The sequence below is a fragment of the Dipodomys spectabilis genome, unplaced genomic scaffold, assembly GCF_019054845.1.
Source record: "Dipodomys spectabilis isolate Male_0828 unplaced genomic scaffold, ASM1905484v1 ptg000024l, whole genome shotgun sequence".
Lineage (NCBI taxonomy): Eukaryota > Metazoa > Chordata > Mammalia > Rodentia > Heteromyidae > Dipodomys > Dipodomys spectabilis.
This window is the reverse complement of record NW_024870701.1, coordinates 501,350-520,514: the sequence shown is the minus strand read 5'-3', so window position 1 is coordinate 520,514 and position 19,165 is coordinate 501,350. Positions and strand designations below refer to the sequence as shown.

Here is a 19,165-nt window from a genome sequence, read left to right as displayed (position 1 = left end):
TATTGTTATTATTATAAATAGGTTTAAGAAGATCCTGAAAAATGAAAATGCTTACTTTTAAGTCTAGCTTTCTCAGCTGGGTCCAGAGCAGCCACAGGCTCAGAGACTCGAGATGGTAGGCCTATTCCAGTTTCATTCACAGCTCGAACTCGGAATATGTATGAACGACCTTCTATCAATCCAGTGACTGGAAATCGAGCAAACTTCACAGGTGTGTCATTGCACTGAGACCAGCAATCTGTGCCTACCTCACACCTGAGGGAAAGAAAGATTATCACTCACAAAAATAAATTACAAGAAGTATGGCTAAATCCGTAGTTCTAAGCACAAACCCATTCAATGGCTTCAGATCTTCCTTGTATTAAATACATAACTCAGGCTTGGCTTGCTACTAAATTCACTCAGAGGCAATGTCTTATTTAACCAGAAGAAAAAAGACTTCAATCTTTCCTGTATTTGAAAGCAGGCAACTGAGAGATCTGTGTGCTAAGCCAAGGAGTCTGGAAAGAGAAGCAGCCCCTGTCCATAAAAGATTATGTTATGACTATGTTTGTTAAAGATGCTTAACTTTTATATGAGAGACATCTGCAGGGGGAGGATCTCTTCTCCAACATCTCTAGGCAGATGCCTTCTCTTCTACCACTGGTGGACATTTTTGTCTTCTTTAGTCATTATGTCAAAAATGCAAGTATTTTGCACTGTAGTTTGGAAAATAACTCACCATAGTTACTTAGTGGACAGTTATTATATTCTGTGGCGGGGGGAGGGCAAGGAGCTTATTGAAATATGCTTGTTTACTTACAAGATGGGATTCATGAATGGAAGGGGGATTCCCAGAGGAAAACTAGGCACTTGGAAGCTGATTCTAATTGAGTGCCTCAGCAGTAGCTGGTACTCAGGAATGAAGGGCAAGCTTCAGGAGACAAATTATGATTGTTCATATTGTGCTTTGGCCTAATCAACAGAACTTTAAAGACTCAACATGTGCTTCAACTGTGAAGCATTTGGACTAAGTACCTCCTCATTTCTTATAAGTAGGATATTGTGCTTTCATAATATTTGCCCCAATGTGGTTGTATGTTCAAAATGCAGTAGTAAATGATTTTCATGGGAGTATGGTGCCAAGAGCAGTATGAATTACTTGAGGGTGGGGGAGAGAAGAGTGTCTTCAGTTCTTTACCATCACTTTAATTCTCCGACATAAACATGGACATTTTCTTCAACATTACATAAATTGATATCAAATGTAGCTTCAATCCCTGTCTCCCATCCATTCTCCCTAAATCTTTCCTTAGTAGACTCTCACATTGCTATGAGTGTGTCTTGGAAGGGAGCTGAGAGCATCTCCAGAAGTTCTTCCAGGACTTTCCCTCTTTCCTGAGCAAGGCACCATCAAGGGGCCCAGTGATACAAGGGACTGTTTTTCACCCCTTTTATGGACAGAAAGAAAGGTAGAGGACTATGATGGAAACTTCTACAGCATATTGGAGCAGAAGAACACTAACTGACCGCCAGGATAATGTTTGAACCCTAATTCTGCTACTTACTACTTATGGCAAGTAGGTGTTTGCTCACTAGTATGTGGTCTTGGGTCAGCTACCTCCCTTCTTACTTAACTAGCAACACTGTCTTCAGGATGGTTAGTGGTAAATATATGGAGTTTTCAGCACAGTACCACGCTTGTAGCAAATGCTGGATTAATATGAGACACAATGTGGTTATTTTCATCATGACCAAGGCAAGAGGAGAACAAAATGTACTTATTGATTGTCCCTTCATCGATCAAAGTTTGTAGATCCCTTGGAAATTTGCCACAGATAATAAAGTAGAAACTGCCAGATGCCTGTGGCTCATGCTTATAATCAGAAGATTGCAGTTGGAGGCCAGTCCAGCATATATGAAAGACCCCTTCTCAATCAAGTGCTGGGTGCAGTGAGGTATGCCTGTCATCCAAGCTGCAGGCAGTCTAGGAGGACAAGTTCATGTAACTCTATTGCAATGCAAAAAAGCTGGGCTTGGTATGTATACCTGTCATCTATTCCAGATACTATGGGAAGCCTAAAATAGGTGGATTGCAGTTCATGCATACACCTGGACAGGAAGCAAGACCCTATCATAAAAATAACTGGCACCAGTGGCTCATGCCTGTAATTCTGGCTACTCAAGAGACTGAGATCTGAAGATCACTGTTCAAAACCAGCCCAGGCAGGAAAGATCATAGGACTCTGTGATTAGTTGTCTCCAACTAATCACAGAAAATCCAGAAGTAGCTCTGTGGCTCAAGTGGCAGAGTGCTAGCCTTGAGCAAAAGGAGCCCAGGGACAGTGCTCAGGTCCTGAGTTCAAGCCCCAGGACTGGAAAAAGAAATAACCAGTGCCAAAGAGGGATGAAGGCATGATTCAGCAGCAGAACATCTGTCTAGTAAGTGAGAAGCTTTGAGTTCAAACCCTAGTGTCAGCAATAATAACAACAACAATGTTAATAAAGCTGAACTGAAGTTAAGAAAAAGAAACTATGTGAATCTTCATGACCCATCATTAGTAAACAATGGTTCCATCACTGGAGTCAATGGGTATACATTTACATATTGTTATATATGAAGCTTAACAGTTACACTTATTATCTTCCTCAATAAAAATAAATAAAATGAGAAATAGAAGAGCTATTTGAAGCCTGGCGCTGGTGGCTCATGTCTATAATCCTAGCTACTCAGGAGACTGAGATCTGAGGATTGCAGCTCAAAGCTAGCCCAGGCAGGAAAGTCCATGGTTTATCTCCAATAAACCACCAGAAAACTGAAAGTGGCATTGTGGCTCAAGTGGTAGAAGGCTAGCCTTGAGCTGAAGATCTGAGGGACAACGCCCAGGCCCAGAGTTCAAGGCCCACTACTGATAAAGAAAAAAAAAGATAGCTATTTGAAAAGAAATAAAGACAGAAAACAATAAATTTAGGTAATAGTCTAAACTTGTTGTCTCTTTTGTCCAAACTCACTGGATAATTAATGTGTAACACCTGGTTAGTATAAATACTAGTGCCTGTAAATGTTGGGGTATGCAAACAACAAGGACTTACAGGTAAGAGGATAGTTTAATGCTATGGATTTTTGTCATTATCTTTTATATAACTTGTATAACTTGAAACCACACTCAGTAATGTAAATAAAAATTCATTCATATTTCTGTAGTCAATATTTTAAAATTACTGACATACTAGGACTATGACATTGAATATATTGAATATCAACTATTTCATTTCTAAAGTGTCAGATTAGATCTGCAAATTTATAGCATTCATACCAAGTTAGAGTCCTGAGTTAATCAAATTTTAATTTATCTTTGAAGTTAAGGCAAACAGGAAGGTTGATAACTAGGAACATGTAAATATAGATATGAATGTGGCTTATGTGTATGTATATCAGGAGAAAGAGAAAGAGAGAGAGAAAGAAAGAAAGAAAGAAAGAGAGAGAGAGAAAGAGAGAGAAAGAAAGAAAGGAAGGAAGGAAGGAAGGAAGGAAGGAAGGAAGGAAGGAAGGAAGGAAAAAAGGAAGGAACAAAATACATGCACTTATATAGCCAAAGAACTATAAATGAAGTTATGCTGAGAACTAACTTATCAATAAAATATCCCAGAATAGGGCTCCCTCCATCTACAGCTGGCTGCTTCCAAGAGATGATGATGTAATCCTTGTTGGCATCCAAGCACATCACATCCAGGGGTGCAGCAGGGGCTCCTTCAATCTCTGCATCAGCATCTATGGAAACAGAAGTATCCCATTATCCCCTCCGTCCTGCTCTGCCGGCTTGGCAGGATGAGGCCACAGCGCACACACTCTCACCATGCCACCACAGTGGCTGCATCTTTGGTCCCAATGGAGAAAGTTTCAAATCTCATGTGTTCACCAACATAACCAGGTATGCCTTTCAGCATCAGTGGGAAGAACACTGTTAGAAAATGGAAAGTGCTCTGAAAAGATCCTGTGACCTTTGCTTCATGGCCCTTTCTGTCCAAAACATTACAAAAGAAAATTAATAGGGAGATCTCAGAAATTTACTATTAGACAAGTCATCTTATGTCAGAAAGTCCATGTTTAGATGCGGACTGTGCAATGTTGCTAATAAACTATGAGAAGTCCCAAGAGAATGAGACTCCAAATGTGATAAATAGCCCCTTCTGTCACATACTTAGGAGGATAAGAGTCAAGGAGCTGTACCCATGTTACACTGAATATTACCATTTTGAAGGAGATAGGAAAATATTGGTTTTAACTCCACAGTGGTAGATATTGATTGTCAATTTGATCAAGATTGAGAGACACTCAGGAGACTAGTGAAGCACACTTCTGGGTATGTGTGTGAGGATGTTTCTAGAGATGGTTAGAACTTGAGGGCTCTGACCAATGGTTTAATCCACTGATGAATTCAGAAACTGATAGACTGTTGAGAGGTGGTGGAAGCAGGGTGTGGAAGGTGGGGGTCTGACTGGTGAAAGGAGGTTGGGGTTGTGCTTTGAAGGCTCTGCCTTGTCATAGCTTGGTGTCATAGTTCGCTGCTTCCTGGCTACCATGAGTTGAAGAGCTTTGCTCTGTCTCATTCCTCTGCCATGATGTTCTGCCTCACGACAGCCCCAGAAACACAGAACCAGCCTAATGTGGACTGAAACCTCGGAAACCACGAATCAAACACAGAACCAGCCTAATGTGGACCGAAACCCCAGAAACCATGAATCAAAACAAATCTTTTAATCATAGTATTAGAGAAACTCACTAGCACACCAAACAATTGCTCCTAAACCAAAGGTAGCTGGAAAAAGAATTTATACTATCCACATTTGAGGTTTGGATATATGAATTTAGTAAAAGCCCAGGATGATACTAGAAACAAAAGAAAGTTCATGCAATGAGATTCTCTAATAATGTGGTACTCCAGATTCAACGACATTAGTAAATCTGGGCTACTTTTAGGAGGAGAGAAAGGGGAATCAAATGTTCACTTGCAACCTTTTAAGTGAGAATGATTAAGACAAGAGGCAGGGTCTCGGGAAGGGCTCTACAGTTGCCAGTTCTTCTTGGTGTTTGACCAACCCTTTTATAAACAGAGTTAGAAGGAAGACAGGCTAAGATGTATAGGGGCCACTTACCCAAGGGAAAACACTTTTCTTGACTGGACAATCTTTTCCTATTATTTATACTTCTGTAACACTCATGAGTTACTAAGACATTGGATATTGAGGCAGAAACATGGACATATTTCTGAATTTAATGCATTTGCATTACCCGTAAAGATTTAAATTACTTGGACTTTGAACATTTCGTTTCATGCTCCATAAGCCAACACGGAAAGTATTTCTGGGCAAAGGTGGCCTGCAGACGTGCTAATTGAGACAGTAACTAAATCATTGTGCCTGGAATTGAATGCAGAATCCCTTTAAGGAAACCAACATTTTCATGAAGAGATACTTCTTTCCTTCCAGGCTTTGACTTGACAGGGGAGAGTGGACGGTGTGAGTAGAACAGAGCTGCCTAAGTGGTAGAACTGGTACTGCTACAAAGTCACTCAGCCTCCAGGGAAACAGCTTACAACTACTAGCCATATTCTTTTTGTTAACAGTCAGTAACATGACAATCAGCAACTCTTGCATTGATGGTGCAGAATTTAGTTCACTCTTGCATTCATGTATAATAACAGAGACAGGCTGTAGCAGGGCCTGGTAGATATCAGACATCCAGGGAGCCACATTCCAGCATTTCTGCATCATGGGTTGCAATATGCCATTTATAGAGTGTGCTTGGCAATCTTTCACTCAGGTGTCCATTTATCTATCCTATCTATCCACCCAATACCCTTCTAGGTGCTAAACACAAAAGCCAAAAAAAGGGCCATTCTTTCTCTTATGAAGGTACAACATAGCAAAGGAAGGAAAATAGACTTTGAATGACGAGGGCATGACTGTGAAGCATTACATAACAGTATTGGCTTCTAGCAGCTGCTATGCATCGCCACTCCACAGTACCCAATCAGGAGTTGCTCCTCTTCTGCACCTATTAGTTTCTGGTATGGCAGATAAAAACATTCTTTTATTCCAATTTCTATTGCTTTGATTACTGGTGAAATTTCTTCATGTACTATTTTTTTGTAATTTGAACTTCGCCCTTCATGACATTTCTATCCTATCCCCCATAGCCTTATGATTTCATGCTATATATGTGTGTGCATGCGCATGCATGGATGAATGTGTGTGAGAGAGAGAAGAAAGAGGAAGGGAGGGAGAGAGAGAAAAAGAGAGAGCAAGAAGAAGAATAAGAAGGAGGAGGAAGAGCAGGAGGAGGAGGAGAAGAGGAAGAGGGAGAAGGAGAAGGACACGGAGGAGAAGGAGAAAGAGGAGGAGGAGGAGGAGAAGAAGAAGAAGAAGAAGAAGAAGAAGAAGAAGAAGAAGAAGAAGAAGAAGAAGAAGAAGAAGAAGAAGAAGAAGAAGAAGAAGAAGAAGAAGAAGAAGAGGAAGAAGAGGAAGAAGAGGAAGAAGAGGAAGAAGAGGAAGAAGAAGAAAGAAGAAGAAGAAGAAGAAGAAGAAGAAGAAGAAGAAGAAGAAGAAGAAGAAGAAGAAGAAGAAGAAGAAGAAGAAGAAGAAGAAGAAGAAGAAGAAGAAGAAGAAGAAGAAGAAGAAGAAGAAGAAGAAGAAGAAGAAGAAGAAGAAGAAGAAGAAGAAGAAGAAGAAGAAGGAAGAAAAGGTATCCTTCTCTATCCTATCCAATGTTAGCAATGATACAGTGAGGATCAATAATAACATTAGATATCTCTGATGGAGGCTTATGGATGGCTTTTCTTTTTCATTTTTTTGCTTACTTATAGCATCTATATTTTCACAATGAACACATTATCTATGCTAAATGTGAGTTGCTCTACAATGTGTTTCTGCAGACATATGGTACTTTATAAACTGATCATTTTGTGCAGAAACTATTTTCAGAGCAGCAGAAAAAGGTTTTTTAAAACATCAAAGTGGCCTCATGTAGTTCACTAGATACAAATTCTTTTTGCTGCTAGTCCTGGGGCTTGAACTTTACTTATAGTGCATACTGAAGAAAAATGAAAATATAGACCCAAATTATAAACATAATTGCGGATAATAGGATCACCCTGAAAATCAGAGTGCTAACAATCTAGTTGACTGTCAACTCAGGAATGAATAGAGAAAACAAGACTTATCTCTACAATGAGGACTATGCAGCAACAAAAAGGAACAAACTACCAAATATGTCTTGTAACATGAATGAACCTCACAATCTTCTAAGTGGAAGAATGCAGGCACAGAAGACCACAATGTACTCAGAAATGTCCAGAAAGGAACTCTGAATAGACAGAAAGCACTTTAGTGGCTGCTGGAGGCTAAACTGGGCTGTGGAAATATTCCAAAAGTGAATGATGGATGATGGTTACACAACTATATAAACAGGCTAGAAAATATTGAAGTGGACATTTAACATGGTGAATCTAATGGGATATAAATTATACCTCAATATGAAAGTTTTTTAGATACCTAAAATATGAACATTAGTGGTGATAGATAGCAGCAGTATCCTTCAGAGCCAGACCGGAAGCAATCTAGCTAAATGAATAGACAAAACAAGGCACTTCTTTGTTTTGAATACTATACAGAACCTATTTTAAATTTAGCTTACAAAGGATGCTTTAACTCACAGTGTGATTGTTGAAATTGTCTTGCTATTTCTTTTATTTCCGTTTAGATTTTCAACCTCTCACATCAATTTGTCTATGTTAGAATCCATTTCTGTAATTAGTAGATTTTAAAAACTTGGGGAGGGGAAGAATAGTAGGGGAAAAACGAATGAGGAGTAAAATGCTTGATAGGAAATGTACTCATTACCTTACTCATGTAACTGTAACCCCTCTGTACAGTATCTTTACAATAATTTTTTTAAAAAACTGGCTCAAGTATGAATTGAAGCCCTTCTTTCTGCCTTCTGTAGTTAGTCATATGAAGTCTTCCTAATGCTCACAGAGAGGCACAATACTGTGTATGGGGATGAGGAGTACAAAGGAACTGAAGGCCATGCTAGGCTTTCCAGAAAGTTCCACAATAGAATGACCAAAGCATAAGTTTTTTGGAATAACTAGACATGTTTTCTGGCTCAGATAAAACAACTGAACCCAAAACTAAAGACTTCTTTGCTGATTCAGTCCCTTTCTAGCCAGGCTTATCCAGGTGGTTTGGCTAAATAGACTGACAAGTTCCAGCAAGTTAATTTTCACTAAAATGTTTGCAGAAGGCTGGTACATGACTTTGTCCATCATATTCTTGTGGAGGAGATAGCCTGCCACATTTTTCAGATATAATAGGTATTCAGGTATCTTTATCAGTTCTGGCCCATTGCAGAATTCCGTGGTCATTTGTTATTGTTCAACATACATGGTGTTGATCAATAAATGTCTCCAGTGGTCATTCTTCTATTTCCTCAGCATTAGAACCCCAGAGCATTCACAGGAAGTACACTGACCAACTAGAGACCAGACATCTTCGTCAAGGGATGCTCATGTGCCCAGTGTTCACAATCAGAAGTGAGGTGAGCAACATTGCTTCTTCTTTCCATTTTCTTTCCCCTCCCACGGTACTGGAAGGGGAACCCAGGATGGTACCGTGGGACACAGGGAAGTAATGGGACCTAGGACATTAGATGACCATGAAACTTACCAGGTGATCCAGCCTCTACTTCTATACTGATAGACAGAAGAGACAAAATAAACATTGCCTCATTTCAGCAGCTTTGCCTGTGCCTCAATTAAAATCCTAGCTAAGAGTTCAAAAGACATATCCTAGGTCTCCTGGATAGCCTTTTGGCAAATTACAGAAGTTTTTTGTGCTAGACCATACCACACTACACCACCAAGCCCAGCTAAGTTATTGTACTTCTTAAACTTTTGAGTCTCAGCTTCTGGATGTTAACATTACGAAGCTGAAGAGAATCCTAAATCTTTTTTTGCACAAACATCTGTGACAACTCAGGATAGTGTCCTACCTCACCCTCCCTGAGGACACTCCAGGTAAGGCCATGACCTAAGCTTGTTTCTGTTTGTTCTGCTGGTTCTTCCTTCTGACCAGCTAGGGTGCTATTTCCCATGTGGCTCTCTGAGCCTCCTCTTTCTAGACCAGTGAGTGTAAGACATTTTCTTTTTCTGCACCTCTCCTGTGTCTCCTCTGAAGGTCACCTGAAGGATCATTACATAAAAGAACACAGAACACACTCTGGCTGGCTGAAAACATTTGTGGTATTCCTGTTCACTAAAACCAAAGCAACAAAGAAGGAGTCAATAATGAAATAATAAATTTCCTTCCTGAAATGCATATTAAACAGCAAGTACCCAAATAATGTATCTTCTTTTGTAGAAGCTGCCAGAAACTAAGATGGGTTTTCATGGTATTAGAATTAGTATGTCCACTCAAACACATGTAGACAACTGAGCTAGTAGCTCACTGAAGATAAGGAAAGTCCTTGTATCCATGAGGCCAACCCAGTTACCTTTGGGTTGGTGCCTTCCAGTATCACTTTTTACACTAGGTGTAATTTCCACTAGAAATTAATATGACCAGTTCAGGTAATTTGGAAGAATTTTCAAATGGCTCATTATCATTAAAAAAAAAAAAAAAAACGCAGCTGGGTAGCCTGATTTGGCTTCTGTTTGCAACATGGTTGGAAGTTCTACTTTGTGCTGGGTCTTACCTCGAACAAAGACATAAGCGCTGTATTGCTCATAGTATTCTCCCATTCGAACACGGATGGTATAAAGGCCTTCATCTTCTTTGTTGAGATGAGAAAATGTCAGTGTTGCCCGATCTCCACTCCAATATGTTTGCACCCATTTTGACGGAGAAACAGGTGCCCCTAGAAATAAAAAGGAAGAAAATGAGTGGATTTCCCCTTCTATTACTCTCCTCTTTTGGCCTTCTTTTCATTGGACTCCCTCTTTTTTCCGCCTTTGATATATTGAAAGTTAGAGGAAGTCTCTAGAGCTTTCAAATATTCTGTAATACGTATATTAGTAAACATTCTAAAAAGAAACTAGATATCCCAGGACAGATATATGGTTTTTAGGGCCAACTACAAAATTAAATTGCAAAGCTCTTTGTTCAAAAACTTTAGAAAAGAGGCATTTTCATTTAAAATATTTTATTATTTATAAAACATAACAGGAGTCATATAAGCCATAAAGAATAATATTTTGTTGCTATATGTTTATGTGCAATAAATAATACTAATTTGATATCTGAATTATAAAGTTCTGGCTTATTTTTCTGTAAATTTATTTATTTGGTCATCAAAACTTATATTTTGACCAACTTCATTGTAATTTATCATTTTTAAATTTATTTTATACATGTATTTTATGTTTATATACAACTTCATTTTAAACCAATATAATCAAAAACATTTGTTGTCAGGCACTCTTGTAAATGCAAGTCCATACATGAATTTTAATAAATTTTTTATTTAGAGAAGAATTTTTCTCTCATATAAATAACTATGCCTGGAGTTAAAAGTGTTACATAGCCTATGACAACATTGAATTAGCTTCAATAAACTATTTTAAAATATAAATTTTGGCTCTCTTGAACTAATGATTCTTTAGAGGGTTGTGGATCTTGAACTGGGGCTTGAACTCAGGGCCTGGATGCTGTCCTTTGGCTTTTTCACTCAAGGTTAGTGCTCTGCAACTTGAGCCACAGCTCCACTTCCAGAGTTTTGGTGGTTAATCGAAGGTAAGTGTTACACAGATTTCTCTGCCCATCCTCAGATCTCAGCTTTCTGAGTGACTAGGATTCTAAGTCATGAGCCACTAGCACCAGATAAACTAATGATTCATGATGGGTACAAATTACAAAGGTAATTTGTAGTTACAAATTACAAAATTTGTACACAGATCTGTGTACAGTGCCATATAATCTAAATTTAATTGTAAATGTAAATTTACAGAGTTATACTTCGATGTTTCCTTGGCATGTCCTCTAACTTTTGAAGGTCATGCTAGAAACCAAGAATGATTTGTGATTTGTATATAATTCAAAATGCTTGACTATGTATTTATCATTGTATTTTCAATTAGAAGAAAAAATAATTTATAACTGTCCTCTTTGTGACTAATTAGTTCACCTTCTAGGGAAAAAGGGTAGGAAAGTGCAGCAGTAGAGCTCACTGGACACCAATGAAAGTAAGCTATACAACTTGTGGGTGGAGATGGGGGGAGGGACTGGGAGAGAGTAAGGGAACAGAAGAGATTGTACGAAAGGAAATGTACTCGTTACCTGGCTCATGTAATTGTAACCCCTCTGTACATCATCTCTATAATAACAATAAAGTAAATTTGTAATAATAAAAAAATTGGCTCACTTGAAGTTTCATATAAAAATTGTGGCTTTTCATCAAATACTACAGTGTTTCAATTTAATATTTATTTCTAAATCTCCAACCAGAAATTCCAAACTCTCTGTGAAGAAACCTAATTGCCTATGCAAGGTATTTATAATACACATATATATGCATTGTATATATACAACATATATACACATAGAAATAGATAGAGAGATAGATAGAGAGATAGATAGATAGATAGATAGATAGATAGATAGATAGATAGATAGATAGATAGATAGATGTGCTTTCAATTTGTACTATACTGACGAAGTTTACTGCTTGCAACAGTTACTACACCAATGCCAGGGAAGCTAATACTTGTATGGATCCTACAGGGATGAGTTCTGGGAATAAATGGGCAAGCTGACTTCCCCATGTGGGTCCCCACGCTGCCTCCTTGAAATTCCTATGGCCACAGTCATAGTCCCCACTTAACCACTGCTGCTGCTAGTCGTGATGCTATTACTGCTATTAAGAATTCCAGTCTGGGCCACAGCCATCTCCTTGGAAACCTAGGTGTCCCAGACTTCCCCAGGTGCTCACAAGAAAGCCAAGTCTTCCATTTGGTGAATACACTACCCACTACCCTCCAAGCCTGAGTCCATGTGAGTCTGCACAGCACTTGGCCTGTCTCATCTTTTAGGTGAATGCTCCATCATCACATCAGTGTTACATATTATGCATAAAAGAGAAGTTTAAGGATAAGGTGATGATTATAAAATTCAAGGCCATAACAACAGGGCATAAAACCCAATTTAGCTCATCTTCTAGAGTGGCCCTGTGTGATGGGCATGGCCTGAAAGTTTCAGTACTACGTCTCCTGTTAACTAGTCAGGCAACTTTGGACTCTTGTAATTTTCATGAAGAAAATGGCGTTTGAGCCATCATAAAATTCCTTACAGGGAATAGTTGAAAGCATTCTCACTATTCTGTCTCTCACTTTCTTATATTTCCCCAAAGTTTATTTTATAAAACTATTAAACAAAAAATATATCATGTCACTAATATGCATAGTAGCTAAATACGTCTGGAATTTAAAGTTGTGAAATGGAATCTTTGCTATAAATAAACCTAGTAAGACTTTTAGATAAACAGGACAAGGAAAGTCTCCAGGTTTGTTTGCTGCTCTGACCACAGCCCATCCTGTTGGCCAGGAGCTAAGCAGATAGATAAAAACTCACAAGGAAGATAGAGTCTTTACATTTCAATGTCTTTTTATGCTAACGAAGTAAATTAGAACAAGTACAATTTCCCAAGAGTTTTGTTTGTTTGTTTGGTTGATTGGTTGGTTTTCTGTGTTAGACCTCACTCTTCAAGAGATTAGGGGCAGAGAAAAGATCTTGGTCTTCAGAATGACAACCACCAGGTCTTGGTCTCCTGAAGCCAGAATTCAGCTCTGTGATTTAGGGCAATCCTCATTCTCTCTAGAGTTTTGTTTTCATCCATTATAGAGAATATGTCTGGAGCTAAGATTTGTGACATTATACTAGATATGTATAAATTTGTGAGCCCAGTGTTTCAACTAATCAGTCTGTTTTTGTTCAGTTTAGCTTTGTTCCAGTACCTTTGAACCCAGGGCTTTGCACTCTCAATCATCTTTTTTGCTTGAGGCTAGTGCTTTACCCATTCAGCCATGTGTCCAACCAAGATTTTACTAGTTAATTGGAGGTGAAGTCTCAAAGACTTTTCTGCCCAGGCTGGACTCAAATCAGGATAGGATCCTCGCAATCTCAGCCTCCTGAGCAGCTAGGATTACAGGTATGAACTACTAGGGCTTAGTGTAGGTATATATACATACATACATGTATATATAATACACATATATACATGTATGTATACATATATTTGAATACAAATATATGCTCACATATGAATATGTGTATATAAGTTTCATATACTTTCTATGGTATAAGTAATAAATTTATGAGAAAAGTTAATTTACCAAATATAATTAACCTATGAAGTAAATATTTGTTTGGGGCACTTCTTTCCACATATTATACAGGCATAAGAAAAATCTCATCTTCACAAATATATTTTTAAATGTTGTTATCTTGTTACATATGTAAAAACACACAATTGTCCCCTCTAACTCATAGACATTATGCCAGCTCTGGTGAACAGATCCTCAACCCAGCTCACAAGCTTGTATAAACAAAACCTGTGTGAGAATTCCTCCTAAAGACTTACCATTTCTGTACCACTGGACCTCTGGCTGGAAATGCTTAATTTCAGGAGTGATCACTACCCGGCAGCCCAGACTCATCGTCTCTCCCTCTCTCCCAAAAGACACATCAAACTTATCATCAAAGTGGATGTCAAACTTGGATGCATAACCATAAGGGGTCACAGCAACTGCATACAGCAACAACAACAAAAAAAAACAAATACCAGTCATTGAATTATTTCCCTTATCCAAGAGACACAGTCTTTTTATTTTTTATTTACTTATTTTTTTGGTGATCCTGGGGCTTGAACTCAAGGCCTGGGTACTGTCCCTGAGCTTTTTAGCTCAAGGCTTGTCCTCTGCCACTTGAGTAACAGCTTCACTTCTGGCTTTTTGGAGGTAAGAGTCTCATTAGCTTCCCTGCTTGGGCTGGCTTTGAATCATGATTCTTAGATCTCAGCCTCCTGAATAGCTAGAATTACAAGTGTGAGCCATCAGTGCCTGGCTAGATTTTTTTTAATAGTTGAAAAAAGTCAAAAGCAAAACAATATTTGTGACCTGTGAAAAGTCATAGGAAATTCAAATAGCAAAGTTTATAACTAAACACAGCACACTCATTCCTTTGCTGATTGTTTATGCCCACTTTCATGTTTTAGTGATAGAGCTGAGTACTTGCAACAGAGGCCATCTGGCCCATAAAGCCTAAAATATTGACAGTCTAGTCCTTTACAGAATGTTTGCTAACCCCTGATTTAAAATCAGATTTGGAATTAGGACCACTTTTTATTCATCCTTTCCCTGTGTGTGGTCCTGTCCTGTTTAAACTCCCTAAACTGTCTCCTTAACTACACAGGACAAATGAAATATACCTATTTTGTAGAGTTGAAGGGAACTTTAATGAATCAATGCATATAAAAATGGTTTCGGGGGCTGGAAGGTGGCTCAGTGGTAGAGCGCTTGCTTTGCAATCCTGAGGTCCTGGGTTCGATTCCTCAGCACCACATAAGCAAAAAGAAAAAAGCCAGAAGTGGTGCTGTATCTCAAGTGGTAGAGCACTCGCCTTGAGCTGAAGAGCTTAGGGACAGCGCCCAGGCCCAGAGTTCAGGCCCCGCGACCAGACCCAAAAAAAAAAAATGGTTTCGAACCATGTTTAGGACAACTGATCAATATAGAGTAAATAAGAAAACAAAACCAAGGGCAAGAGCTGTCTATGAAGTTTACCAGCATATCCTGAGAACCTAAGCCAGTACCTAGCATGTAAGTAGGTGGTTAATAACTATTAGTTGAACGTATGAATTCAAGACCTCTGTTTTCTATTGGGAACAACTGCACCTAAGTCAGTGGCTGGTAAGAAGAGAGTCTGTATACGTAAGCAGTAAGAGAAATAAGGTTTAAGCAGGGCTTTCAGAACCTGGCTTGATGGAGAAGAAAGTGATATAGCCATGAAGATGAGAAGGAGATATTCTGATGACTATAAAATGATTATCCAGACCTCTGTTAGGTACCCTGAACTTCAGCACTTCCAATTATTCTATGTCAGTATAAATCAGATGATGAGCAAAGGACACCATGTGGGATGAGCACCTCCCTCACTTCCATCTGTCATCATTTCCCACTTGTAGGCTTGATACCAATGATTATAACCAGGAATATTCAAGTTAGGAACCATTCTATAAAGTCAAGGGATAAGCCATCTACAAACACCGAATGAAACAGCTGAAGACCATCTCGTGAGAGAGGATCTTCATCAACCATTTTCAAAACCACCATTCCTTACTCAATGCATGGAAAGTAAATTTGGACTTCCTTCTCTTTTCAGTCTGACCAGGGTAAGCATATGATTATTTCATAGACAACAAAGATTTTAATTCTAAATATAGAGAAGTTCTGATGCATAAAATGGTTAAGGTTTACAAACTTGCACATTATCACGCTAGGCTATCCTAATAGTTTGTTAATTAATCACATTTTTACTTCAGTTTAAATTATACTTTTTAGTCGGGTGCGGGTGGCTCATGCCTGTAATCCTAGCTACTCAGGAAGCTGAGATCTGAGGATCTCTATTCAAAGCCAGCCTGGACAGGAAAGTCAGTGAGACTCTTATCTCCAATTAACCACTCATAAAAACCGAAAGTAGCACTTGGCTCAAAGTGGTAGAGCACTAGCCTTGAGCAAAAGGAGCTCAAGGACAGTGCCCAGGTTCCAAGTTCAAGCCCCCATGACTGACTGAAATAAATAGCACTTTTAAAGCCAATACAATTATTACTTCATTTTCTATCAAATATCCATTCATTCTCAAATATGCATTTTGTGTCTGGTACCGAGATTCAGATAAGAAAAATTCAGTCTTACCTTCAAGTGGCTCGTGGACAAGTAGAAAAGACTGACAGTTAACAATGGCCCATGTCATAGACATTCAAAAAGGTGCCACGGCCTCTCTAGGAACACTTAACCCCGACTGGATGGGGTATGGGAATGATAAAGGAGGCCAGACACAATTTCTCAAGAAAGCATTGCTGACCTAGATATTTATCTCTGTATGTTTGTATGCATGCATGTGCATGTTTGCTTAAATCTTTACTCTATCCAGTTTTGTATATGACATTTCTTAGTTTAACACAGTAAGATACGAATGCATTAGCTATTTTTAACCCATCACATCTCAGTTTTCATAAAACAAGAACAAGGCAATTTAATACAGAAAGAAAATAGTAACCAAAGAATCTAAAAACAACAATCACTAGCCATAGGTAAGTAGTATGTAGTTTATCTACCCTTATATACACTGTAATGACATATATAATGTCATGACACATATGGTTTGCATTAATTTTAGCACTATAGAAGAACTTACTATGGTGACTTTTAGCAAATACACTGTTAAACTTACAGCTGAGAGGCATGGTGGAAGCGCCAGCATGGAAGCGAGTCTCATCAAACTCTCCCTTATATCCTATTCAAAAAAAAAAAAAAAAAGAGCAATACATGTGAGCTGCTTTGTGATTGGTTATTCTTTTCAAGCAATGGGAAACTTTTCAAAATACACTTTGAGTAAAACCAATATGGCAAACCTACTCTTTACCACAACTGAAGCATAGGCTGAAAGCTCTCCTTTAACATTCATCGCCGATGCCCGGTACTGAGCTGTGTCTTCAAAGTCACATCTGAAAGAATACATGGAAATGAATGGCCATCGTGGGGACAGTCTTTTGTTACCGGCTGTTTTATCCAGGAATTCTTTGCTAACACAGTAGACTCCAATGCAGTGGCTAGTCCATGGCTCTTTGTAACTTTTTTTTTTTTGGCCAGTTGTGGGGCTTGAACTCAGACTGGGCACTGTCCGTGAGCTTTTGCACTCAAGGCTAAAGCCCAACCACTTTGAGCCACGGCTCCACTGCCAGTGTTCTGGTGGTTAATTGGAAATAAAGACTCTTGAAGACTTTTCCTGCCTGGGTTGGCTTTGAACCACAATTCTTAGATCTCAGCCTCCTGAGTAGCTAGGATTATAGGCATGCGTCACGTGCCTGGTCTCTTTGTAACTCTTGATAAGGCTCCTGCCTCTGACTGAGTACTTCTGAGATGTTATATAGTTCAAGTGATCTATTGCACTTTCAAATGAGCTGTAAAATGGGAGAATGCCTGTCATTTACTGTGACCCCGGCCTGGGTTCACTGAAAATATATAACAAAAAAAGTGTCAACATAGGACTAAGTTTATACATTACAGTGAACAATACTATGATAAACTTGTCAAAATTGTTTGGGGAGGAGAAAATGACCAACCATGCACCTCTGTGACAGGTAACATATCTGGAGGCACAGCAGAGGCCTCCCTGTGGCCTCCCTGCTTTCTGTCCGTAGAGGAGAGTTTCAGTCTGGGAACATCAGTAGGACAGGGAAGATAAAGAAGCACCCTGTTATTATAGATTCTCCCGTGTATATCTGAGTCAGATTGGTCTGACCTGTAGTGTTCTAATCTCAAAACAAAAGTAAATATGTTATGCTTAAATTCTTCAAATATTCAGTTTTAGCACACTCTATAGTACAAGATTGGCCATTTGGATGTTCCTCAAAGTTATTATGCAGAAACCAGTCTGTCATATAAAAAATGGAATGATCTCACCGAGAGAAGAGCAGGCGGATTTCAGAGCATGCTATGTTGTGTTTAATCACACTTGTACCCTTGTTCTTGTTTCTCAGGATTTGGTTGCATTTATGACAAAATTTATATCTTGATGTAACTTTACAGACATCAATAAGACTCCAGGATGGTAAATACAATTGCATTTGCACAGCCATTTAATTTTGAAGGCAACTACATGTTCTCTACTGCTTACTGACAGACATGGTGTGACTTTAATCAGTGTCACAGAGTCTGTGTGCTGTGTGAAGCCCAGTGTCATCTGCGCCAACTCCTTTGATATGAGGGGCGAGGGAGAGGGGACAACTCTAAGTTTCTTGAGAATGGAATGCTCCATTAAAAAGAAAAACAAACATTTCAGCTCACCAGGGTGTTATATGAGCTAAAAATGGAGCTTGTTTAATATTTTTATCTACATAACTAAGTTTAGATTTCAAAATAATCTTGAGAGATACTATAAGACTTTGAAGATTTGGAAATTTTGATATGGGTTTGATTTCCACATTTGGCTTTGGAATTTGCTTTACTCTAACACATCCCAGTTCAGTCCCACTTTTTGTATATACAGACTGACAAAGCATATTGTTGTCCATAATTCCTGGTGAGCTGAAGGAAAGAATATTATCCCCAAGTCCAGCCTACTTAGAGTGACACCCACCCCAGTCTCCACAACATTTATGGTGTAAAAGCAAAATAATACAATGGTGATGTTGCTTTGGAACTCCAAAGGAAAACTAACTAGAAATGCCTATTTAGGTGACTTAATTTTCTTCTTGATTGCTAAGAAAAATTCTCAAGTCTATAGAATGATGAAAAAGGATTTAAAAAATTTCTGATCATCTTTAACTAAATTAAAATATCAGATCACTTTGGGAGGTAGTGTGAAGTGGAAGGATTAGTCATGCACATCACCTTGTGGGTGTGCACCCACAGAAGAAATGCATATAAACGTTCCTGTGGAGACCAGGCTGGAAAAAGGGAGAGTGTCTATGAACTGTGCTTCCCTGTGCCACTGTTGGGCAGCACACAGAGACACTGCTGTTCTCTTACTCGTTAATCTCCAGAGTGTGCATTCCATATCGACTTCCAATAATATACTTCCCAGGGTTCGCATGCACATTTATTGGCACTTGATTTTTATACCTATGAGATAACAGAAACAAAATAGATTGAAGGGTATAACTCAAATAATAACTTCACGATTAAATTCACACAATTTTTGTTCTTGCAGGCACACCTGTAAATGGGTCTCTGAGGATAACAGCAGCAACTATCCAATAAGTACAAATTAAATTAGTTTAAATAAACTACACTAGCAATACAATAAAACTTTTAGTGACAGTGCACTCCCTTCTTCCATTAGTCTTCTATGAAAGGTATGAATCTTCTCAATATGGATGTATTTAATTTACTTGGTGTTAATGAAAATCTTACTT

General features: G+C 38.6%; 1 protein-coding gene across 1 annotated transcript in view; it reads right to left on the bottom strand.

The window, feature by feature from the left end:
• The window catches only part of Myom1 (myomesin 1), a 132,295-nt gene that overhangs the window by 75,483 nt on the left and 37,647 nt on the right, over window positions 1-19,165 (bottom strand). Inside the window, exons 6-12 of the mRNA XM_042675326.1 lie at window positions 18,780-18,872; window positions 16,665-16,753; window positions 16,480-16,542; window positions 13,613-13,777; window positions 9,734-9,895; window positions 3,610-3,751; window positions 56-255 (exon numbers count right to left, since the gene is read on the bottom strand). Coding sequence (XP_042531260.1) covers window positions 56-255; window positions 3,610-3,751; window positions 9,734-9,895; window positions 13,613-13,777; window positions 16,480-16,542; window positions 16,665-16,753; window positions 18,780-18,872 — 914 coding nt within the window. The remainder of the gene's footprint in view (window positions 1-55; window positions 256-3,609; window positions 3,752-9,733; window positions 9,896-13,612; window positions 13,778-16,479; window positions 16,543-16,664; window positions 16,754-18,779; window positions 18,873-19,165) is intronic.